This window comes from Oncorhynchus clarkii, chromosome 13 (genome assembly GCF_045791955.1).
Source record: "Oncorhynchus clarkii lewisi isolate Uvic-CL-2024 chromosome 13, UVic_Ocla_1.0, whole genome shotgun sequence".
Lineage (NCBI taxonomy): Eukaryota > Metazoa > Chordata > Actinopteri > Salmoniformes > Salmonidae > Oncorhynchus > Oncorhynchus clarkii.
The window spans coordinates 18559006-18585242 of NC_092159.1; the positions used below are offsets into that span (position 1 = coordinate 18559006).

General features: G+C 40.9%; 1 protein-coding gene across 1 annotated transcript in view; it reads left to right on the forward strand.

The window, feature by feature from the left end:
- Positions 1-26237, forward strand: part of LOC139424541 (VPS10 domain-containing receptor SorCS3-like) — a 216792-nt gene that overhangs the window by 186848 nt on the left and 3707 nt on the right. Inside the window, exons 12-24 of the mRNA XM_071176480.1 lie at positions 1683-1759; positions 1971-2062; positions 3628-3735; positions 4202-4319; positions 8279-8412; positions 10502-10615; positions 11490-11661; positions 14529-14715; positions 17008-17141; positions 17864-17987; positions 18420-18532; positions 25009-25140; positions 25404-25503. Of these exons, the coding sequence (XP_071032581.1) occupies positions 1683-1759; positions 1971-2062; positions 3628-3735; positions 4202-4319; positions 8279-8412; positions 10502-10615; positions 11490-11661; positions 14529-14715; positions 17008-17141; positions 17864-17987; positions 18420-18532; positions 25009-25140; positions 25404-25503 (1605 nt within the window). The remainder of the gene's footprint in view (positions 1-1682; positions 1760-1970; positions 2063-3627; positions 3736-4201; positions 4320-8278; positions 8413-10501; positions 10616-11489; positions 11662-14528; positions 14716-17007; positions 17142-17863; positions 17988-18419; positions 18533-25008; positions 25141-25403; positions 25504-26237) is intronic.

Genomic DNA, 26237 nt, shown 5'->3' on the forward strand with positions numbered 1-26237 from the left:
ACAGATGTGTTGCTACCTACCCTCACCAATTGGGGGTGGCCCGTCAGGAAGTCCAGGATCCAGTTGCAGAGGGAGGTGTTTAGTCCCAGGATCCTTAGCTTAGTGATGAGCTATGAAAGTACTATGATGTTGAACGCTGAGCTGTAGTCAATGAATAGCATTCTCACATAGGTGTTCTTTTTTTCCAGGTGGGAAAGAGCATTGTGGAGTGCAATAGAGATTGCATCATCTGATCTTTTTGGGTGGTATGCAAATTGGAGTGGTTCTAGGGTTGCTTGGATAATGGTGTTGATGTGAGCTATTACCAGCCTTTCAAAGCATTTCGTGGTTACGGACATGAGTGCTACGGGTCTGTAGTCATTTAGGCAAGTTGCCTTCGTGTTCTTGGGCACAGGGACTATGGTGGTCTGCTTGAAACATGTTGGTATTACAGACTCAATCAGGGACATGTTGAAAATGTCAGTGAAGACACCTGCCAGTTGGTCAGCACATTCCCGGAGCACACGTCCTGGTGATCCATCTGGCCCCATAGCCTTGTGAATGTTGACCTGTTTAAAGGTCTTACTCACGTCGGCTATGGAGAGCGTGATCTCACAGTTGTCCGGAACAGCTGAGGCTCTCATCATGCATGCGTCAGTGTTGCTTGCCTCAAAGCGAGCATAAAAGTGATTTAGCTCATCTGGTAGGCTCGTGTCACTCTGCAGCTCGCGGCTGTGCTTCCCTTTGTAGTCTGCAATACTTTGCAAGCCCTGCCACATAAAACGAGTGTCAGAGCCGGTGTAGTGCGATTCAATCTTAGCCCTGTATTGACGCTTTTCCTGTTTGATGGTTCGTCACAGGGCATAGCAGGATTTCTTGTAAGTTTCCGAGTTAGAGTCCCGCACCTTGAAAGCGGCAGCTCTACCCTTTAGCTCAGTGCAAATGTTGTCTGTAATCCATGGCTTCTGGTTGGGGTATGTACATACAGTCACTGTGGGGACGACGTCCTCGATGCACTTATTGATAAAGCCAGTGACCGATGTGGTGTACTCCTCAATGCCATCGGAAGAATCCCGAAACATGTTCCAGTCTGTGATAGCAAAACAGTCCTGTAGCTTAGCATCTGCTTCATCTGACCACTTTTTTTTACAGACCGAGTCACTGGTGCTTCCTGCTTTATTTTTTGCTTGTAAGCAGGAATCAGGAGGATAGAATTGTGGTTGGATTTACCAAATGGAGGGTGAGGGAGAGCTTTGTACGCGTCTCTGTGTGTGGAGTACAGGTGATCTAGAATGTTTTCCCGCTGGTTGCACATTTAACATGTTGATAGAAATGAAGTAGAACTGATTTAAGTTTCTCTGCGTTAAAGTCTGCGGCCACTAGGAGCTCCGCCTCTGGTTGAGCGTTTTCCTGTTTGCTGAATTCCTTATACAGTTGACTGAGTGCGGTCTTAGTGCATGCATCTGTCTGTAGTGCTAAATAAACAGCCACGAGTGTATAGCTGAAAACTCTCTAGGCAAATAGTGTGGTCTGCATTTTAAAATGTTTTATCATTGCTTAAGAAAAACTGAGCAATATCCATCCAATCATGAATGGTTGTGCTTCTCCTCTCTGCATCTATTCTTCATTGTAATTTACACCATCTTCATATTTTCAGCATCATTTGAATATTTAACTAATGCTTTGTTCCATTTTTATCACAGGGAATATTGGGTCTGAGCTGTCGTACAATAACGTTGGAATGTTCATCTCATCTGATGCTGGTAACAACTGGAGACATGTGAGTTTGGACTGAATTTGGGGGTAAAATCTAAGTTATTCTAATCATATATTTGAATGTTGTAGTTTGGAAAATATATTTTTTTGGACTGCTGGTTCTGCCTTTTGATCTTGAGGTGTTATGAAACTCTCAGTGTTCAGCTAGATGTGTACAAATGGTAACTGTATGTAAATCATATATTATATTGAATGGGCTGTGTGTCCTGTTTCAGATATTCGAGGAGGAACACAATGTCTGGTTTCTGGATAAAGGAGGGGCCCTTGTCGCTGTGAAACAACCAACCGTTCCCACTAGGCATTTACAGTAGGTTTATATCTAGTTCAGTGTTGGTATGTCTGATAACTGGTTGTAACATGTTAGTACTTCTATTGATGTAAAGAAAACTTTTTTAATGTCACTTTATATATGATTAAACGTATGCAATAAAGATGCAAACATGTTGTCAAAAATCTAAGTTGGGGGAAAGTGTTTTTCTTCACGTAGTCCCCCTTTTAGTACTTTAACACTGACCATCCTATTCTAAATTGGAGTGCCTACGTTTTGCCTCAGTGAAGACCAACTCAACTGAAACCACATCTCTCTTCTTCTTATATCACTTTAGGAAAACATTTAGAAATTACTTTTAGCACCAGTCAAGTGTGGAGGATTCCTTCCTTCCTGGTTGTGTCTCCTAGATGATTTAAGTGCACTAGTGGAGGAAAGGAACACAGTAGAAGCCCTCATATCAGACCAGTTTTGAAATAGTATTTTTTTCTTTCATTGTTTAATTGAGACATTTAATTGTCTAGAGGGCCAGATGGGTGGGGGTTGCGCTTTTGGGCCAATTCCATTGGATCCATTAGGCCAGGTAATGGCAACTAAAGTATTTGAAAGATAAATACTATTTGAACCCAGGCAAGCGCTGTAGAAACCAATCTTGTCTCTCTCTCTTTCGCTCTTCAGAGCTAGGGGTAACAGAACATTTCCTGGCCCTGGTGTCCTCCTAATAGATGTGCATCAATACTTTGTCTGTTGTCTGAACTTTTAACCAGATGAAGGCATGCTGGCCCATGGAGGTTGGGATGGAAGCTGCAACAAGGGGGCTGCTGCTTCTTGTATCCTAGTGCAAGAGTCTGCCTTGTTGAGTGTTGTTCCCAACCTTGTCACACACAGTACTCCAGTGTTCGCACATCTGAAGTGATGTTGATGAGATGTCAGAATCAATAGAGAACAGGCCCAGAGGATGAAAGTTACCCATTCTCTTTTTCTTTTTTTTATTTGTCTCCCCACACCTCTCCGCCCCTGTTTTGTAGTCGTTAGAACATGAAACGGTTCTATTCTGGTATGTTTTGTGTGTTGTGTTTTTTCTTCTACATCACCGTCGCTGTAGACTGTCAGTAAACTCAAGACTGAGTTTTCTCTTCAAGTTGTTATGCCTCCACGCTTTGATAGTCAAACACAGTTCTGTTGTTTTATTCTTCTTCTATTCAGAAGAACGTGTACTAATTGTAGTCAATTAGATACAACCTGAGATTCAGCGGGTGACTGTCTATGGAGACTATTCACTCCACTGATCTTGAGAGAGCATCACCCTGAGAGCATCAGGGCTAGAATTCAGAGTAGTAATACTAATCCAGAATCAGATTCCACCGGTCCGTATAATCTCATTCAATATGATCTAAAAGGTAAAACTGATCCTAGATCAGCACTCCAAGTCAGAATGATACATATTGACCTTCTTGTTACCGCCAGTCTGAGATGTGAATGGTTGCAGCCCAAATGACACCCTTTTTCCTAGTAGGCTTCACTACTTTAGACCAGAGGCCTGTAGACCCTGGGTGCCATTTGGGATTCATTCAATGTGTTATTGTGTTGTTACTCTGTTACAGAATCAGTTTTGATGAAGGGCGTCAGTGGACCAGACACAGCTTCTCCTTGGTGCCTCTGTTCGTGGACGGGATGCTGGTGGAGGCAGGAACAGAGAACCAGATCATGACGTGAGTCTGGACAATAGAGTAATCGAGGGATGACGTGCAGTGATGAATGATCTAGAGACGGGGGATGACGTTCTTTTGTCCTCCGTAGGAAGTCTTAGATGGAGAAAAGGAGGGAGGACGTGTTTAATCTTTCTGTCTTCCATTGTTTTGGGACTCTGTTCCTTTTGGTGAAAGGGAAGGGGATGGAGGGATGAGATGGATGACATAATGTGTCTCTCCATCTTGTTCTCTTGGGAACCATGATCCTCTTGGAGGGAAAATATGAGGGGATGGGGAGGAATTTTAATTCAACGATTGCTGATGTCTCATCTTTATTAACAGACGTTTAAATGGGAAAAAATATTTGATTCATAAGGGTTGTCAGTCTGTTAGCTTAGGACTGAATGCCCCATTGGTAAAACCTTGTAGCGCTGACAACCCTTGTCGAGTTATATTAACTTATGTATCCATCCTTTGGTTTCTCAAGGTTTTTTGGACATTTCAGCCATAGGTCTGAGTGGCAGCTTATCAAGATAGACTACAAGTCCATCTTCAACAGGAAATGTACAGAAGGAGACTATCAAACGTGGCACCTTCACAACAAGGTAATACCTCTTAAACAGGAAATCAGTCCAACTTATCAATATGTGTCCTTATTACTTTATAACAATGTATTTACATGCTAGTTAGGGACTGTACGTTATATATAATGACGATACTTGGAGAAAATCGGACCTCTCTGAAAAGAAAATGGATGGTCCTTCCTTCAGTAAAATATATTTATACCCAACCCTCCCTTAATGATAAAAAAAGTGACCCTCCCCTATACCCCAAATAATAATGAAAACATCAAGTGGATAGCAGAGAATATGCCTACCATTTACCTTCACTCCTAGGACAGACCAGAGCTTTTGATATGCAGTCTTAGAAACCGTTCTTCATTTTATTAGATGGCAAAGTAGCTAGAAAGTTGTGGGTTCAAAGACCACCGCGGACAAGGGTAGTGGTGAAAATATATCAATTATAACAAAAGCACTGCAGGAATCTATCATCTTATTTGCGTTCCCCAAAATAGCCTTTTATTAACACATTTCATGCAATACTACATAATTTGACATGACTGGAGACAGGCAGAATCTTTTTTAATAGGAAAACAGAGCATGACGACGAATGAGCACGGTGCTAAAGTTGTCTATCAACTGTAAAAAGTGAGCACAACAGAACCAGTTACAACTGAAGTACATGATCATCAATTCATTTGAGAAAAAGCCATTAGTTGTTTAACACAGCAAAAAAAAATGTTTTATTGGGAATCTATAATTTTCGATTTTATTCCATGATATTATCGGGAATCAAGGTAAGACCCAAGTGCAGACTGTGTGAAGTTACAGTGTTTATTGTGACAACAGGGGCAGGCAGATGACAGGTCAAGGCAGGCAGGTGTTGATAATCCAGAGTAGAGGCCAGGACGACAGGCAGGCTCAGGGACAGGCAGAGTGGTCAGGTGGGCGGGTACAGGTTCAGGACAGGCAAGGGTCAAAAACCAGGAGGATGAGGAAAAAGAGATACTAGGGAAAAACAGGAGCTGAGACAAAATGCTGGTAGGCTTAAACAAACAAGACGAACTGGCAACAGACAGACAGAAAACACAGGTATAAATATCCAGAGGATAAGTGGGGAAGATGGGTGACACCTGGAGGGGGTGGAGACAAGCACAAGGACAGGTGAAACAGATCAGGACGTGACAGATAGTGTTGCTGCAAAATAGATTTGTGTAGATTGTGATTAAGGCATGGGAGTATAAGAGCATCTGATAGTCTAAATTAACAAACTAGGCATGAGTATTGTAGCTCACCACATGATCCTCAAACCAAACTCGTGTTTCTATTTAATTTTCAGTCATTTATTTTATTTCATTTAATACCGCCTTAATGCGAAATGTACTGTATAGGCATGTTGTTGAAATGCTGTGCACCCCTGCCAGCCTGTAGCATGTCACAAATGTTTCTCAATTGATTTCTTTAAATGGCAGGCTATAGCCTGGAAATAATAATACTATAATAGTACATTTTTGTCCCTTCTTAGGCTACCTGGCTTGCTCCTGACTGATTTAGAGTTATTATGTTGTTTAACCTCTAGCGACGAGCAATCCTGTATCCGGGAGCGTAATCATAGCCTCAAGCTCATTACCATAACGCAACATTTCCTATTCATGAAAATCGCAAATGAAATGAAATAAATATATTGAAACACAAGCTTAGCCTTTTGTTAACAACACTGTCATCTCAGATTTTCAAAATATGCTTTTCAACCAAAGCTACACAAGCATTTGTGTAAGAGTATTGATAGCCTAGCATAGCATTAAGCTTAGCATTCAGCAGGCAACATTTTCACAAAAACAAGAAAAGCATTCAAATAAAATAATTTACCTTTGAAGAACTTCTGATGTTTTCAATGACGAGACTCTTAGTTAGATAGCAAATGTTCATTTTTTCCCAAAATATTATTTGTGTAGACGAAATAGCTCCGTTTTGTTCATCACGTTTGGCTAAGAAAAATACCGGAAAATGCAGTCACTTACAACGCCAAACTTTTTTCCAAATTAGTTCCATAATATCGACAGAAACATGGCAAACGTTGTTTAGAATCAATCCTCAAGGTGTTTTTCACATATCTATTCGATAATCTATCAATGGTGGCAGCTGGCTTCTCATCTGAAGAAAACGGAAAAATACTGCAGCTGGAGATTACGCAATAATTGCAACGGAGGACACCAAGCGACCACCTGGTAGATGTAGTCTCTTATGGTCAATCTTCCAATGATATGCCTACAAATACGTCTCAATGCTGCAGACACCTTGGGGAAAACGTGGAAAAGGTAAGCTGACTCCTAGCTCCTCCACAGCCATATAAGGAGTCATTGGCATGAGGCGGTTTCAAAAAATGCGGCACTTCCTGATTGGATTTTTATCTGGGTTTTCGCCTGTAACATCAGTTCTGTGGCACTCACAGACAATATCTTTGCAGTTTTGGAAACGTCAGAGTGTTTTCTTTCCAAAGCTGTCAATTATATGCATAGTCGAGCATCTTTTTGTGACAAAATATCTTGTTTAAAACGGGAACGTTTTTCATCCAAAAATTAAAAGAGCGCCCCCTATATCGAAGAAGTTAATAACCTGTTGAAATGTTGAACGTCAATTGATAATGACAGAATCACACATTACTTCTCAAGCAAAGTACATTTCTTGTCTCCTCGGCTATAGGAGGTTGTAGCGTAGCCTCTGCATGTCATAGAGACAAACCAAAGATTACCCAAATGCATCGGAGTCTCGTCTTTCCCCGGCATTTTACAGCTTGTTTCTAGCATAAAGAATTGCGGATTAAAGTGTCCTTATATATCACTTCATATAATCAGGTCCATACACTTTTATTTCCAAAATAACAAGCTAACAAGGGGTTAGGCCTATGCTTTTGTTAACAAAAGCTACAATACCCTCACATACCTCCTAATTTCGAGCCCTGGTTTTAACTTAACACGCCACGCTCTTCACTGACACAGATATTTAAGGAGTGTATGGTGACTGAAGGAAATGGCTGACAGTCTGTGGAAAGTAGACTATAATTTCATCTGTCAAACAGGTACCTCTTATTTTTGGAATAAGAGAAATAGTCTTCAACACAAAGCCCTCTTGTTCTTAATAGCTTCAAGTCAAATTAAACTGCTGCTGCTTCATAGTAATGTAAGTTACGTAAATGACTTGAATATGGCTTATTGTGAGGTGAAAAACTCTGATAAATAGCTTCATTATGGGCAACAAAACATTTTGTTTTCATTCAAATCAATTATATCAGTAGCAAGTTCACCTCGAGTCTTCGGTTTCATCTTCATTCTCTCCCTCTCAAACTGAACAGGGCATCAGTAGGCCTAGTCTGCAAGCACAGATATACACTTTTCTGGACAAAACAAAAAAAAAATCCGGAATAAGTCTTTGACTCGCCTCCTGAAGTGCCACCGTACACAGCACAGTCATTTGTTAGGCAGCACAAAAGGGTATACATCAGCAAGAGCGGGACAGGCCGGGGCTCATGATTGGGAGCACCTATCCATTGCAGTGTGTAATGCAGTGAAACCTGGTTTATATACACCACCACAGCAACGTAAAAACTCAGGAAGGAAGTACATTTTCTTAGAAATGCAACTTTGCCCATTTTATTGTGACCACAGTAGTGGCACACATCGAGATAGTGGAATAATTCTGAAAACCTGAGTAATTTGGCATTTAATCGATTACAAATTACCTGACCCTCCCCTGGCCAAAATAAAATAAAATAAAAACCTCCTCCTGACTGAAACTAAAAAAGCATGACCCTTCCCCATTTTCCTCTGGGTACCAATGTTTTTACAAGGTAGATACAGTGTACTTACAGTGTTTGGCTAGTTCCAATAAGCTCAATAGGTTAACATAAGAATGGTTTGACTATGTGAATTTGACATTTGAAAATGATTTAGTGTAATCCCATGTGCGTTCACTATATGGATTAATATCCTGTATGTGTTTCACAGGGCGAGCCGTGTGTGATGGGCCAGAAACAGATCTATATGAAACGCAGACCAGGAAACTATTGCATGCTGGGAAAAGACTACGCCAAAGTCCTCTCTGCTGAATCGTGTATCTGTCGGGCCCACGACTTTGAATGGTAATTATAGTGTACTAGTATAATAACTCTCAATTGCAGTAAAATAGAACACATGAAAACATGTATTTTTATGTCAAATCTAAACATGAGTAGATCAACAGAAGTTTCAGTGTCCATAAAAGAGAGAGACATTGGTATGATGCTTTGTGTATGTTGTCCCATTTAATTTAATGTATGTTGTATGTTGTCCCATTGGATTTAATACACTATTTCAGGATCCCATTCATTTGGTTCATTTTCGGTGTCAGCGCTCCAATTATCAGATATTTTGGGGGATAATTTGCTCCTAACGTCTGTCTCTCTGCTTAGCTTTTTTGCGGTGTTTATAATAACGTAGAGAAAATGAGGGGTGTTAATAGGACTGTAGGAGGTTGTTTTTTTTATCTTCAAAAGGCAGGGAAAAGAAAAGCAATGATACATTTTTATATAAATGCCAGCGGTGTCAGGTCAGACAGTATGAGTTTTAATTAGAATCCATTCGTCTTCAATGATAGTTGTTTTTAATTATTTTGGACTGAAATTATTATACGATACATTTCACAAACTTCCTGACCACATGGCATGGCATGTCTCTCTCTCTCTCTCTCGCTCTCTCTCTCTCTCTCTTTCTATCTATCTCTACAGCTGGTGATAGAGACAGTGAAATTCAAAAATAAAAAAACAATCTCTTTGAGAAACTTCAATGTGGGGCCAGTTGGACATACTGCCACGTTCTCTAAAACTACATTGGAGGTGGCTTATGCTGGAGAAACAAATATTAAATTCTCTGACAACAGATCTGCTGTACTTTCCTGCAGTCAGCATACCGATTGCACGATCCCTCAAAACATTGAGACATCTGTGGCATTGTGTTGTGTGACAAAACTGCACATTTTAGAGTGACCTTTAATTGTTCACATCACAAGGAGCACCTGTGTCATTATCGTGCTGTTTAATCATCTTCTTGACATGCCACACCTGTCAGGTGGATGGATTATCTTGGCAGGAGAAATTCTATGCCTATGGAAAATTCTGGGGGATCTTTTATTTCAGCTCATGAAACATGGGACCAACATGTTGTGTTTATGTTTTTGTTCAGTGTATATACATAGATATAACACCTGATATATTATATTAATAACAAGTGAGGAGAGATTAGTATTAATACGTAACCAAAACACGCTGGGAGTCTGCACGACTATAATGTACTAAACTGGACACCATACTTTTCTGTGACTTACTGGAAAGAAATGTAATCTATGCGTTACCAAAGCTGTGATTCAGTGGTGCTGTAATGTCCTTAACTGGACACTGTACCCTCATTGGACTCCCTTGGTCCCTTATAACTATTATCCCGACCAACCATAACACCATAACTTCACTTGACAGCCTGTCAATAAATTGGGGGAGGTTCTAAATCACACTGAGGTCAGACCAGGCCATAGGGAGTCCTAGACGGACCTCAGGCTTTGTTGCTTCCTGTTAGTTCTGGCTAGGTAATTAATTGATAAATCAATGACAGTTTCGTTATTAGAATGGGCACTTGCCTAACCTGCTTTGCCCAGATGTAAATCACTTTGTGATTGGGAGGTAGCTAACGTCAGCCGGTGGAAGTCAGCCATCCGTGACCTGGCTGCCTGTGTTGACATGGAGTCCCCCAAGGCTCAGTCTTCCTACCTCTGCTGATCTGGAGCATTTGTCAACCGCAGCCCAATCAATATATAATAATGATGCGTTGCAATGCAAAATATATCTATTATATGTATTGTGCTGAGGGATAGGAAAGAGAAGCTGTAACCTATAACACAGTAATACTGTACGTCCTTTGGCTCAAAATCATATAAAATTGTATTTATCACATGCTTCGTAAACACCAGGTGTAGACGAACAGTGAAATGCTTACTCACGGGCTCTTCCCAACAATGCAGAGAGAAAAATATAGAAAAGTAATAATAAATACATAGAGTAACGATAACTTGGCTATATACACTGGTTCCAGTACCGAGTTGACCTGCAGATGTATGAGGTAATTGAGGTAGATATGTACATATACATTAGGTACAGGTAGAGGTATTGATATTGATCACATTCTGTATGTGATTTGTTATAGTGATTATGGCTATGAACGGCGTAGAGAAGGGAACTGTCTACCAGCGTTCTGGTTCAACCCAGCTGTTGTCTCAAGGAGCTGCAGCCAAGGACAGAAGTACCTCAACAGCACAGGGTGAGTTGCACATAGGGCCATTACTTTGTAGCATTTCTATGTTGTCTATTTTAAGTGAAGGCAACCCTTTTGTATATTTCTGCTCAATGGGAGGCCATACATTATCGCTCTGATGTTTTCCATTTCATTTTGTAAAACATTATGATGGTCATAATATGGTCCATGTTAAAAATCCTGAATATGTATCACACATTACAAAAGAGAAGTAAAAACTTACAGTGGCTACAGTATCTCTCTGTATAGGTTGGCCAATGCTTCTTCATCTTCCCATCTTCCCACTGTAATGAAACACTGTCAGGGTGTCACACCCTCTGGCACGGCTCCTAGTGTGAATAGTGATATTGGCTATTTAGGCCTGAGTCATTCACCAGACAGTAGATCTATACCGAGTGACATAGTGTACTTCTGAGAGCTGCAAAGCACTGTCAGGAGTCACAGGACACAGATTAGGACGCCTCAGGACGGTGGAAGTCTGAGGAGAACGGTTCATCCTTCATTTATGCATCCGCCTCCCCAAGGTTAAAAGTCAAGTTTTGTCCAGGAGTTAGAAAACATGTTGGAGTTTTGTCAATTTGGCCAACAACTACTGTACGTCTTGTGTCAGACATTAACTTTCAGGGTTAAAAGTACTTTTTAAATGAGTAATTACTAAGCATTTTTAAGATCAGTCAAAGAATAGCAAGTCTTGTTCACTAGCTCTGTCTCTTCCACAACCACTTTGAGGTTAAAAATACAATTTTTGCAATTTCCTGTCAAACTGAATTGATGAGCGTGACCAGTACCTTAGCCTTGTTAACTAGTGGTGTCATGAAGCCATAACCTCAGTAAACCATACTGAACATGTACTAACTAATTCATATGGTATCTTCTTAAGGTACCGAAAAGTGGTGTCCAACAACTGCGTCAAGGGAGTCAAGGACATGTACACACCCAGGAAGCAGATGTGTCCCAACAGGGCTCCAAAAGGCCTTTCTCTCTCCACCAGAGAGGGCAAGCTTACTGCCGACCTGCACACCAACATCACCTTCCTAGTGCATCTGGATGAGGTAGGGCTGGGCCAAAAGCCAAAATGGCTTCCTTTTTGTATATCATTATTCTGTGCCTAGGAGCCCAAATGGACAACTTTGTATACATTACTGTTATAAGTTGCATTGATTTTTACCTTAAGTAAAATGGAATGAAAAGTCGGTGTTTTGTTTTGTTATACATGGTTGTAAAAGTAGTACTAGTATGTGGTGTAAAACTCACTCACTGTAGGCCTGTTACTGAGTGAAATATGGATGTTTTTCCAGACATACGCTTGAAATTATTTCCCTGTTATGTTATCCCATATACACCAACTGCTGAAAGTTTAATTGTAACTTGCAACACAACATCACCCACACACAGCTACAGGACCCAAGCACTAAGCTGAGAGACAGAGTAAGAGATAAAGACCTAAGAGATAGAGACACCCCTGGAGACCCTGTTATAGAGTGAGACTCAGAGTAGCCTCCTTCTAGGGCCAGGGCCTTGTCTCGCTCCCCTCACTCCCTAGACACTGTTCAATCACCTCACATTAAATTCAGGTGGAAGAGGTGCGGAGGCGCTCTGCTCGGTGCGGCGGTGCTTTCCCCCTGCACTGCAGATAAGAAGTGTCTCTTCCACGAGGTCTCTCCCGGGCCCAGCTGTCATATTACAGTGTGATGAGTTGAGGAAATTAGGATGTATTTCTTTCATTAAGAGAGGCCTCCTCTGATTAGAGAGATATGCCATGTGGTCAAAAAGTTTGTGAAATGTATTTAATAATGATTTCAGTCCCAAAATAATTAAAAACAACTATCACAAGAGACTAATGGAGGTGAAGAATCTTCATGGCATTGGGTTTTATTTATATTCATGAAGCCTAAGATGGCAGTATTTCTTGGGGAGAGCAAATGGGCCTAAATATGTAATGTGTGGTAATGCTAGGTAGTGAACATGGCAGTTGATAAAAAGGAGAGAGGGAGGTGGAAGAAAGTTTGATGTTTTAAGAGAGGGATGGGATCTGCAGTGTCACACGTCAAGTTTTCATTATCACAAAGTGACCTTATAGCATGTCATGTGTACACCAACCAGATTTACTGAACATTAGCTACATTATAGCATGTCATGTGTACTCCAACCAGATTTACTGTACATTAGCTACATTATAGCATGTCATGTGTACACCAACCAGATTTACTGTGCATTAGCTACATTATAGCATGTCATGTGTATTCCAACCAGATTTACTGTACATTAGCTACATTATAGCATGTCATGTGTATTCCAACCAGATTTACTGTACATTATCTACATTATAGTATGTCATGTGTACACCAACCAGATTTACTGTACATTAGCTACATTATAGCATGTCATGTGTACACCAACCAGAACCAATGGAATAGTCCCAAAAGTGCAAATCAGTCCATCTAGCTCTCCAGGCAGGCTCAATCAAACACTCAAAGCATTTTAAAGAAAGCAACAACGATTTGAACCCAGGTATGACACACCATCAGCACGACAGCACTGACATCACACCATTTATACCATCCTTTGTGTGTTGACATTCACCTGAACAAGAGTACATTACACAGTCCTACTGTGTCTGGACCTGAACTAACAAAACCCCTCATTGTCAACCAGCACTGCTGTCCAGACCATGATGCTTACCCTATTATGCATTTTGGATTTTGAGGCCCTCTGAGTCACACACAGAGCCACGGACACAAAGCTTGACATTTAGCCAGCATGCCAGCATCAGTCTCATGCAGATTAGCTAGCGATCCCAGGACACCTCGATATAGAACTAGAAGTGTCCAGAGAGTGTGGACATCAACAAAAGCCTGAATGACATCGACGCCACTGAAAACCTAAGTGCCATTGCGAGTGAGATTTTGGCAAAGGATTGTGGGCCATTACAGTTCCACACAGTAGCCGCCGACGTTATCCCTTTTCTTCCATTCTATTCTGCCTTTCTTTATTCAGCTTATTCATAGTTTATCATTTTCAGGGTACAATGGCGTGAAATATACCCCCAGAAGCCTTCTCGTGTTTTTATACTCTGCTGTGCTTGAAAAGAAGCAAAACATATAGTGAATAAAATGAAAGAGAGAGAGAGAGCGAGAGACACATACACACAAACCTCATTAGGTGTAACAGGCATACACACTGCTCTCATGGTGCAACCCTAATGTTTGGGTTAGTGTTGACTGCTTGTGCCTGTGTTTGAATGTAGCCCAGCAGTCTGTTGACTAGTGTACCTGCCACCCTACTCTCTCTTGATTACTACACTACCTTGACCTTCCTGTGGTTCTCTCTCCCTCCATCACACACATGTATGCACACACACACTCACACCACAGGGACTCATGTCAGACTCAGGATGCATGCTGATGTAGAGGTGTCACAACACAATCTGTTGGACTTCTGACAAAAACAGACAAAGATGCCCTGCCTGTGATCATGCATGCTTAGTGCTGATTACTGAATGGATAGTATACTTATTGTATAGAACCCCATTTTTTTTTAAACCTTTAATCTTTATTTAACTAGGCAGGTTGGTTTGAAGAACAAATTGTTATTTACAATGACGGCCTACCAAGGAATAGTGGGTTAACTGCCTTGTTCAGGGGCAAAACAACAGATTTTTTTCTTTGTCTGCTCGGGGATTGAATCCAGCAACCTTTTGGTTACTGGCCCAACGCTCCAACCACTTGGCTAACCGCCACAAACAATGATATGTATTTAAGTCTATAATAAACACAAGTACAAGCATCTAGCCTGGCTCTCAAATACAATGGAATTGTTATATATATATATATTTTAATGTAACTAACTTAATTTTGAAATTTTGTCGTATTTGTGTCTTTTTTCATTCTTTCTTTCTTCATCTTGACTTGTTTTCCAGGGTGACTCAATGAGAACCAACATCCAACTGGATTTCGGAGATGGCACGGCAGTCTCCTACTCCAACCTGAGCTGGATCGAAGAGGGGATCAGACACGTTTACAAGACGGCTGGGATATTCCGTGTCTCGGCCTTGGCGGAGAACACCCTGGGATTTGATACTACCACCTTGTACCTCCATGTTACGTGTACGTCACCTCTATACATTCATCTATTTTGTCAGGGATATTCAATTCATTGAGGAATGAAGTACTTCTGGTTTTAGTTTATACTGTACCTGGTAGATAATTGGTCAGTTATTGTGACACCGGCCATTGATTGACCAGAGTGGTCACTCATCTGGTGACCCTGCTCTGAATCAGTCCCTGATTGGAGGGAAAGGATAAGAAAACAATAGTGCCGTGGTTCTCAAGGATCATAATTGAATATCTCTGCCTCACATTTCTCTGTAAATAACCACCTTACTAAATATACAGCAGTGTACAATGGAGACAGTTAAAGACAAAGTACTAGAATGCTCTGCACATAGTACAGCACTTTGATGCTCTCTCGCTCTTGTCATCTTGTAATGAACAAGCCAGCCAAATGTCAAGTAAATAATAGTGACAAATATAACATGTTCATGTCTAAAAGGTGTCAAGAATTATCCAGCTCTTTGAAGTGCTGTGTTTGAATTGCCACCCCGTCTCCTGACTTGAAAAGTGAGGCTTTAGTCAATTACTGGTGCCATTTAAGTGCTGTCTCTGGTCGCCACGACACTTTCAATCAGTGTACTTTGATATTTTTGATGTCATTGATTCTGCTGGTGTTTTTTTCTCCATGTTTTGGTACAAATTATTATACTTCAAAAAAAGTTGTACCCCCTTTTCTCCCCAATGTCGTGATATCCAATTGGTAGTTGCAGTCTCGCCACATCATTGGAACTCCCGTACCGACTCTGGAGAGGCGAAGGTCGAGATCCGTACGTTCTTCAAAATAATACCCTGCCAAGCCGCACTGCTTCTTGACACACTGCTTGCTTAACCCGGAAGCCAGCCACACCAATGTGTCGGAGGAAACAACGTCCACCTGGTGACTGCAGTCAGATTACAGGCGCCCGGTCCGCCACAAGGAGTCTCTAGAGCGCGATTGGACAAGGACCTTGTCCAAACCTTCCCCTAACCCGGATGACTGTGGGTCTCCCGGAACCGGCCGGCTGTGACAAAGCCTGGGATTGAATACGGGTCTGTATTGACGCATCAAGCACTGTGGTGCAGTGCCTCAGACCTCTGCACTCAGGGAGCTGTTTGGCACATTGAGGTAATTTACAGGGGAGAGAGAGTGCAGATGATGCTTTAAGCAATGTGTCAATCACGATGCCACCACAATTTTCAAATTTGAATATTTTTAACACCCGACACAGATTAGGGAGTCTGACCAAATGCCTCACATCACACACACACACACAACACACACACATGCATATCTGCATAGACACAAACCTAAAAGATGGAGACACACAGATACGCACACTTTCTTTCTCTGTCACACACATCACAAACATACACAGACACAAACACTCACACATGCATACACTGCATGCGTTTGAAAGCTAGGATAAAGATTAGTCTCAGTTAAAAAGGATAACAGAAGTTAACAGAAGCCCAGGTGGAGACGTACAAGCCTGAACGCCGAGTCACACCACTGTCAGCCGGAATAATACTGTTAAAATACTGTGTTATATCTTTCCGCTATACGAACCTTCACCACTTAGATCACGGTAATGCCACGTACACCCACGTCAGCTCCTATTGCGGTCTCTGCATGGCAGACCACAGTATTACTCACAAGGTATCACCTCGAAAACATGATAATGCCAACGTGTTTTAAGTCGAGAATAAATCTTGTTCTTCAACTAAATTCCATCAAAACTATAAAACATTATGACAGTTATGATAATTGTTGAGGAAGATTTCATTCACCTTCCCTTTTCAGCTAAAGTAGTCTCACTGAGAAGAAGATCCCACACACCACCCCAGTGATAATGATAGTGATACTGGCAAGCTCAGTGTGAGAGATCTTCTTTTCTCTAATTCTTAATTTAAGAAGGTTGCTATTTATTTTTTCACACGCACCTGTAAAATTAATATCCGGATGTGCCCGGTGCTTTTCATATTTAAACCAAAAAAGTATCTAAAAATAATATTTCCATGTGCGAATGCTTTTCCTATTGTAAAATAGGCAGTCTCAAGCAATGTCCTTGTAATTACAATCATATATGGATTCTGAATCATTCAATACTGAGTCTGAATCATCCAATGGTGAGTCTGAATCATCCAATATGGAGTCTGAATCATCCAATACTCACTCTGAATCGTCCAATACTGAGTCTGAATCATCCAATGCTGAGCCTGAATCATCCAATACTGAGTCTGAATCATCCAATGCTGAATATGAATCATCCAATACTGAATATGAATAATCCTCTGTGTTTGTATCAGGTCCTGTGGAACATGTCCAATTGCTGGCTCCATTTGTGGCCATCAAGAACAAGGAAGTAAACCTAACAGCAGTGGTGTGGCCCATCCACTCCAGGACCGTCACCTACTTCTGGTGGCTGGGGAACAACACTGAGGTAAATTAGACTTAAAACACTTGGTGTACAGAGAAGAGGGCCTAGAACCGAGCTCTGTGGGACTCCAGTGTTGTGTATAGTATACAGTATATGTGGGTTACCAACTATACAACTTTTTTGACACTATTCAAAAAGGGTCTTACCCTATAATGCCATATACTGTACATATACTGCAGTTGTGGCTGGTGTCACTGTAACTAAATCAGAGGACAGGCTTATTGTAATGGCTGAAACAGAAACCAATGGAACAGCATCAAACACATCAAAGACCTGGTTTTCATTTCAGTTCCATTCCATTTCAGCCATTATTATGAGCTGTCCTCCCTTCAGTAGCCTCCACTGATGTATATATGGGTTAAACATGATGTCTATGGTATTAAATACATTGACCTCTTCTATTAATGAAGACTATGATAGAGGCCGAGCAGTCTCTGATCTTATATTTTGTTCAGACAGCTTATTAGTATGTCATAAGTTATGACCTTAGCTGCATTGGTGCTAGGTATTATGGGGAGGATGTGTTTTGTAGGGGTTTATTCAAGTCAGATGCTCCGACTACTCTAAGTGAGAAGTTGTTATCATCTGGAATGGATTTCTTTCATGTTCTGGGGTTTTAGCCGCAAGGTTTTAAAGGTTTTAAAGGTTTAAAGGTTTTAGGTGAAGGGATTATGACATGATCAAAGTGTGATCATCCATTTTGTCCATGTTCCCTCTTCCTACAGCCGGTGACCAGCTTAGACGGGAGCATCTCGTACACCTTCACTAGCGAGGGAATGAACACGGTTACGGTCCAAGTGTCTTCAGCCAACGCCATACTGCAAGACACCAAGATGATAGCAGTCCAAGGTTCTCTCTCTCTCTCTCTCTCTCTCTCTCTCTGATCACCCTAATCAAATTATTCTACTTAATGTAATGCTAATTAGCACATCTAGCAGGCATCTCACTTGGTATGCAACTTTTGAGTGTACTTTACATTTGAATATGTCAGGATATATGCAAAAGAGGACATTACCCCAATTATCTAAGAAATCACTTAGCAAGCAATCATCTCCTCTTGTCAAACCATGAGCACATGCATACTGTGCCCACACACTCACACACACCAACATCCCTGTCAGCTTTCCCACCCATCGGAAGACAGTTAGAGGAGGGACAAAACCAGAACAAAGGACAGTGGGGAATGAGGAGGATACCTTGAGAATAATGCACCTAGATCAGGGGCTGAATTAACGGTCTGTTTCTGTTTCTCCCCTGGGTCTCTCTCTCTCTTTCTGACAGAGTTCTTCAAATCTCTGCTTTTATCTTTCTCCCCTAATCTGGACGAGTACAACCCTGATGTCCCCGAGTGGAGACAGGATGTGGGGAGAGTCATTAAGAAGGCTCTGCTCCAAGTAAGCGTGAATTCCTTCCTCTCTCATTCTCCCTCTCTCTGGTCTCTTTCTATCCACTCAGACGCTTTGGCGTTGGCCCTCGGGCTGTCCTGTGATTCGTTTTCACACAGGTGCGAGAGGCTCGGCATCTTCATCCCCCCTCGAGGCAGCTTGATGAGCCCTAACAACTTATTTTCAGAAGTCGGAGCAATGAAATGCGTTCTTCTGAATTAGCCTGGAATGAAGGAGATCTTAGGCATTACTATGACATTGGATGTGCATAGTCTCTGCGGAGGAGAGCTAGAGCTGATATGTCATAGTTAAGTGTGTTACTCTTCCACTTCGTGTCTTGGTTTAGGCCTATAGTGTGAGACTTGTGGTCTCTCTGTGTTTTCACCATCTCCACAGTTGATTTGATATGAGAGGCGCCACAGGCGAGCTAGGCTGAGAGCCAGTGGAGGGAGCTACTGTGATATGGGTCAAAGTGAGGCTTCGTGAGGGATAAAGTGCACTTTGTCACCTGGGAGTCACATAGTATGTTCATGGCGGTATAGTATAGCATCAGCCAATTGAATTGTGTTGAACTGAGGGGCTGTCTCAGATATAGAAAGCTTGAGCTATTAATTGCTAGCGTCAATAGACTGTTACAGCACCTCTTTTCATACAAAACGTTTTGTTATACAACCTTTTGGGACCTACATACATTATACGGTATCTATTGAGTTTATGAACACTAGTTCATGTGTCATATGCTCCTCCATATACAGTTTAATCCTATCAAACCATCCCTCCTTTCATCTCTTTCACCCTTTCTCTAAACGGAAATCATATTAAGGCCTATTCATCCATGTACTGCTAGAGTTGACTTAGGGTTCATAGTCTAGATATTGTGCAACAATCGCCATACAAAGTGTTATTAGAATTTTTCTCTTCATTTCTCTTTTGGTTTTCTGCGGTTCACGTTCAGTTCACCTTCAAGATGAAACATATTCCATTGTGTCAAAGTAAACAACTCCCCACAATAAAGCAAAGATCGCTGCAAAACCGCAATTAATGTCAGGGTCCATTAAACTGCAGTGTTGCCGTACTACAGTACAGCTCTATGGTTGACAATAGTGAGAGCAAGGCAGGGCTTTTGCTCCTCAGCTGATTTCAACCCACGGCTTATTAATCGAGGTTTGAATAGGGAGTTCAGTAATATCCCCCCCTGGTTTCACCACCACTTGTTAATTCACCACTTAGTGGGGTGCAAGAGGTGAACATGTTCTCTTTTTTCCCTAAGAGAGTGCACTTCTTCTGGACATCCCTTTCTCGCTCTCGCCCCCCCTTCATTTCCTGGGTAACGACTGTACTTTACTTCACAGAATAAAATCATAGGTATAGGTGAATCATCATAACCTATTTATAACAACATTGTTGGAAATAATGCACTGTGGAAGGAGTGAAGATAGAATAACCCAATATTGTCAAGTTCACGACGAATGAAAAACAGAATCCCAATCATGGTGTGTTTACAATAGTAATTCATAATTGACCACTGTTTCATCTTATTTATTTAGTTTTGCATACAGTAAGATTGTGAGGAAGCCACTCCAAAAGTGTTTGCTGTTAATTAAATTATATCAAGACACAATTCTGAAGAGGTGGTTTTACAACCATATTTGGGCTTGGACAAAGTTTCCTCCAAAACACTCACTCATTTGACTGTCTGACTCACCTTCTCTCCTCCCTTAACGCAGATCAGATTTTTCACTCCAGCCAATGAGTTTGGGGGCACAAAATGCCAGCGCTACCCAAGTACACAGAGCCAGATGAGTTTTTAGACTAATGAGTGATCGCAAAGAGAACAAATACAAGCTGAGTGTATTGATTTTTACAGGGGCTGTTGCATCATATCCCCTTCCCTCTCCCCTCCCTCTACCATTCATACTATACCTCTTTCCCCTTATTGCAAGTCATTCCTTTCCTCTTTATTTATCCACTACTTTGCTACTTAAATTGTGATTTTATTAAGGCTTGATAATTGATGTGCTTCAAATGTATGTGACTTGCCGACTACGCCACTCCATTGTCCGCCGATAGGCCCATAGAGTACCCATAAAAACATTAGTGGCTTTTAAAATGGACATTGATTGCTGGTTGGAACCTGTGCCTCGCTGGTAAATCCAAAGTGGATAAAGGACATTCTAAAGAGAAGCATTTAGTAGTAGCTATTTTGAAGGCTTGGAGAAACAGTTGTCTGGCAAGACGTACTTTTCCCATCGAGAAAGAAATACACTTTTGCGAAAACATGGAGTTTGAGATTGGGTTGAAAAAAGGATAACACTTTATTTGACACCTAGGGTCATAACACATTAGGACACGGTCATAACCATGTCATAGGAGGTCATAACAGCTGAAACAACTTGTCATAAACTGTCATTATATGGTCATAACATTATCATGGCACACATATTTAGCCTGTTGTGACATATTGTGTTATTTTATGGCTGGTTATGAGACCTACATAAGTGTCAAAACCCACAAAACCTACCACACAAAGCAAACCGTTCCATTACACCGTTGCCTACTTGTCAACAGTATGTTTATGTTCTATTACATTTTCTAAAATGTACCATATTAACTTGCAAACACACATTGATGTCAGACATGTACCTACCCCAATGCTCTGTTGCTCATGACTGGCATGAATGCAGGAGCAGATTTCAGGAGCAGGACAAGACACCATATTTGTGACTGATGACCAACAAAAGGGCATGTATGTGATAGACTTATCTGGCTAATATGATTATGATGATCATAATGCTTCTTGACAGTGTCATGAAGTGTATTAGTCCAAGTAAAATAACACAGGATGTTCATAATGCTTCTGGACAGTGTCATAAAGTGTATTTTCTTAGTACAAGTAAAGTGACACAGGATGTTCATAATGCCTCATGACAATGCGTATTTTTCACAAGTTATTCAAAATTTGAGGAAAAAATATATATGACTGTAAAGAATTCATCACAACAGCAACATCAAATGACTTAACTCTAAATTGTATTATTAAGTTCCAATAACTGGTAACGCTACATATACATCTTTAGAATGTTGTGAACAAGCAAACTTTGATTCCAAAATATGGAAAAAAAAGGTGTTGTTGTAAGGGTAATAATATTAGCCAGATACGCATATCACATACATGACTGTCAGTCATAAGTTCCAAAGAGGGTGTTTGTCCTTCTCCTGCATTCTTCCCAGTCATCAGCAACAGAGCATTGGGCTAGGCACATGTTTGACATCAATGTGGGCATAATTACAATGGTAGAAAAATGTTATATAGCATACTATCTACAAGTAGAATGGATTGGTTTGCATTGTGTGGCAGGTTTTGTGGGCTTTAACACTCTTACATAGATGTCATAACTAGCCATAAAATATTGTAATATACAGTACCAGTCAAAAATGTGGACACCCCTACTCATTCAAGAGTTTTTCTTTATTTGTACTATTTTCTACATTGTAGAATAATAGTGAAGACATCAAAACTATGAAATAACACATATGGAATCATGTAGTAACCAAAAAAGTGTTTAAACAAATAAACAAATATTTTATATATGATATTTTTTAAAGTAGTCAACCTTTGCCGTGATGACAGGGCTATTTTCTGTACACCACCCCTCCCTTGTCACAACACAACAGATTGGCTAAAACACATTAACTTTTAACAAGGCATTTAACCTCATGAAGCCGGTTGAGAGAATGCCAAGAGTGTGCGAAGCTGTCATCAAGGCAAAGGGTGGCTACTTTGAGGAATATAAATCAAATCAAATCAAATTTTATTTGTCACATACACATGGTTAGCAGATGTTAATGCGAGTGTAGCGAAATGCTTGTGCTTCTAGTTCCGACAATGCAGAAATAACCAACAAGTAATCTAGCTAACAATTCCAAGACTACTACCTTATAGACACAAGTGTAAGGGGATAAAGAATATGTACATAAAGATATATGAATGAGTGATGGTACAGAGCGGCATAGGCAAGATACAGTAGATGGTATTGAGTGCAGTATATACATATGAGATGAGTATGTAAAACAAAGTGGCATGGTTAAAGTGGCTAGTGATACATGTATTACATAAGGATGCAGTAGATGATATACAGTACAGTATATACATATACATATGAGATGAGTAATGTAGGGAACATTATATTAGGTAGCATTGTATAAAGTGGCTAGTGATATATTTTATATCATTTCCCATCAATTCCCATTATTAAAGTGGCTGGAGTTGAGTCAGTGTGTTGGCAGCAGCCACTCAATGTTAGTTAGTGGTGGCTATTTATCAGTCTGATGGCCTTGAGATAGAAGCTGTTTTTCAGTCTCTCGGTCCCAGCTTTGATGCACCTGTACTGACCTCGCCTTCTGGATGATAGCGGGGTGAACAGGCAGTGGCTCGGGTGGTTGTTGTCCTTGATGATCTTTATGGCCTTTGTTACGGATACAGGTATCCTGTGTCTGTGTGTATCCTGTGTCTGTGTGTATCCTGTGTGTGTTTCTTTTCTCTCCTTCTCCCCTCACAGGTGAAAATCATCACTCCCCAATCAGTCAACAATCAACCCATCAATCAGAAGACACACCTCCTCCTGTTTCCTACCCTATCACAGTTCCTTCCCCATGGTTTAAAAACCCCATCATTTGTTTGTTCAGGAGCTCAATCTTTGTAATGCCATGTTGGTAGATAGCTGTTCTTTATAGATTTCAGGAGAGCTCAATCTTTGTAAATGACATGTTGGTAGATCTCTGCTCTTGATAGATTTCAGTAGCTCAATCTTTGTAATGCCATGTTGGTAGATAGCTGTTCTTTATAGATTTCAGGAGAGCTCAATCTTTGTAAATGACATGTTGGTAGATCTCTGCTCTTGATAGATTTCAGTAGCACAATCTCTTTGTAAATGCCATGTATGTAGATTTCGCTCTTTGTGTAATAATTAACCTCTTCTTTTGTTTGAGCACCTCCAAATCACTTTGTCATCTCCTGTGAGTATTGTTTTTGTTTATGGTGTTTGCTGGTGGGAAAAAGGGGAACCCAAGACAAGTCGCCCATGGGCATACACTACCCGTAGGTAAACTTTGTTAAAACACACTAGTTAGAACTGGGCGGACCACCCACTGTATTTTTGGTTAGTTAGTTAGCTGTTGTTGAAATAGGCTAGCCTAGCTTAGGGGTGTTTTTGCATATTTGTTTCTTTCCTTGGGTCCAGCTCAGCCCTTTTTCCTGTTCCCCCCCCCATTACCGTGTGTTTATAATAAACCCTGAGTTTGACGGTATTATTTCGGTTGTCGTGGTTATTTCGTTTACTTTTACTTTGTCACTATTATAATTTACATGAGTTATGTTACGGGTCTCACTACCATCCCCCCCTAGACTGTCGGGCCAAAAGAGATTCGTAACAGCCTTCCTGTGACATCGGGTGGTGTAGGTGTCCTGGAGGGCAGGTAGTTTGCCCCCGGTGATGCGTTGTGCAGACCTCACTAGCCTCTGGAGAGCCTTACGGTTGTGGGCGGAGCAGTTGCCGTACCAGGCGGTGATACAGCCCGACAGGATGCTCTCGATTGTGCATCTGTAGACGTTTGTGAGTGCTTTTGGTGACAAGCCGAATTTCTTCAGCCTCCTGAGGTTGAAGAGGCGCTGCTGCGCTTTCTTCACGATGCTGTCTGTATGGGTGGACCAATTCAGTTTGTCTGTGATGTGTACGCCGAGGAACTTAAAACTTACTACCCTCTCCACTACTGTTCCATCGATGTGGATAGGGGGGTGTTCCCTCTGCTGTTTCCTGAAGTCCATAATCATCTCCTTAGTTTTGTTGACGCAGTGTTTTTGACTGTAGACTAAGAGTGTGAGGTTATTTTCCTGACACCACACTCCGAGGGCCCTCACCTCCTCCCTGTAGGCCGTCTCGTCGTTTTGGTAATCAAGCCTACCACTGTTGTGTCGTCCGCAAACAAATCACAAATATATTTTGATTTGTTTAACACTTTTTTGGTTACTACATAATTCCATATGTGTTATTTGATAGTTTGGAGGTATTCACTATTGTTCAAAAATGTACTGTAGAAAATAGTCAAAATAAAGAAAAACCCTTGAATGAGTAGGCGTGTCCAACCTTTTGACTGGTACTGTACAGTATGTCACAACACGTCTAAATATATGTGTCATGACAGTGTTACGACAATGTTATGACAGGTTATGTCAACTGTTGACATATTATGACATGGTTATAACCGTGTCATAACGTGATATGATGCTAGTTGTTAAATGAATAAAGTGTTGTATTGGTTATTAACACATGTTGGTCAAGCCCAAAGCTATTTCATTGTCCCCTCCCTCTACTTTGATTTCAAAGATGTTCAATATGTATATAATCTAAGGGCAGTGTTTTTGACTGTAGACTAAGAATACCATACAAGTATGAAGTTATTGTAACAGTACTGTCCATTGTCAACAGGTGTCAGACTTTCCAGAGGATCAGCTGTTGGTTGCAGTGTTTCCAGGTGTGCCAACGGCCGCTGAGCTCTTCCTGTTACCACACAAGAACCAATCAGAGGGCAGGAAAAAGAGCGAGGAGGAGCTAGAGCAGGTATGGGATAGTTAGATTGGACACTGACATTTTGAGTGTTATTGTAATTCTGTCATGGCATGTATAACAAATAGTTTCCAACCCTTCACACCAATTCACACAATAGTATAAATGCATTGTCATGGCTGAAATGACACACACACACGCATTAATTCTATGCGCCGAGTCCGACAATTGAGACAACTGAACCACTGTGCAGCAAATATTATTAAAAGTGTGACAATTGTTTGACTAAATGATGCTTCGTTCATCTCCTTCAACAGATCTCTGAGATACTTGCTAGCGCTCTGAACCAGAATCTGGTGGAGTTTGAGCTAAAGCCAGGAGCAAGAGTAATTGTTTACATCACACAGCTAACCCTGGGTAAGGAAAGAAGTTAGTATCAAGATAATTACATAAATGAACTGTATATACTGGCACGAGAAATCATTATTTTCTCTACATGTTTTTTTTTTTAGCTGTGCTTGTTTCTTTTTGTGATGTCATAAATGCAATGTCATTTACTGGCGCTAACGTCTTCATATTTGTGTAGCATAAACCAAACACATTTTTTTGGGTTCTGGATTTAAAATGCCTTATATGTTTGTCACAATATTGGGTGTATGAAGATTGGAGGAGGATGTGGGAGGAAAGGGAGGATGGATTTTATTTGAAGTGGAACTCCTTGAGGCAATTGATGTTTTATATCTGCCATCAAGATGACCCAAACATCTGTTCACTGTCTTTTACAGCCATCCAGCCACAAAATGAGTGTTGCACTGAGTATAATTATGTTGAATGTTTAGTCCTTGAGAAAAGGACCAAAAAAATGAGAAGTTTGGTTATAAATGCATGCGGAATTCAGAATCGCCAAAAAAATTATCAACAACATTACACCAGTTTGAGTATTGGCTCAGAATGAGACAAACAAATAACTACTCTTGGCTGCAATTAAAATGCTTTGCCAGCGTCCACCCCAAAACAACACAAATCCTCTTTCACATTGGAAAAGATTCTCAGTTGAAAGTATTGGAATGGATACAGAGCAGTAGTCCAGCCTTCTACTACAGTATATACTGTACATCTACAACACCACACTCACTACACCAGCTGGAGCT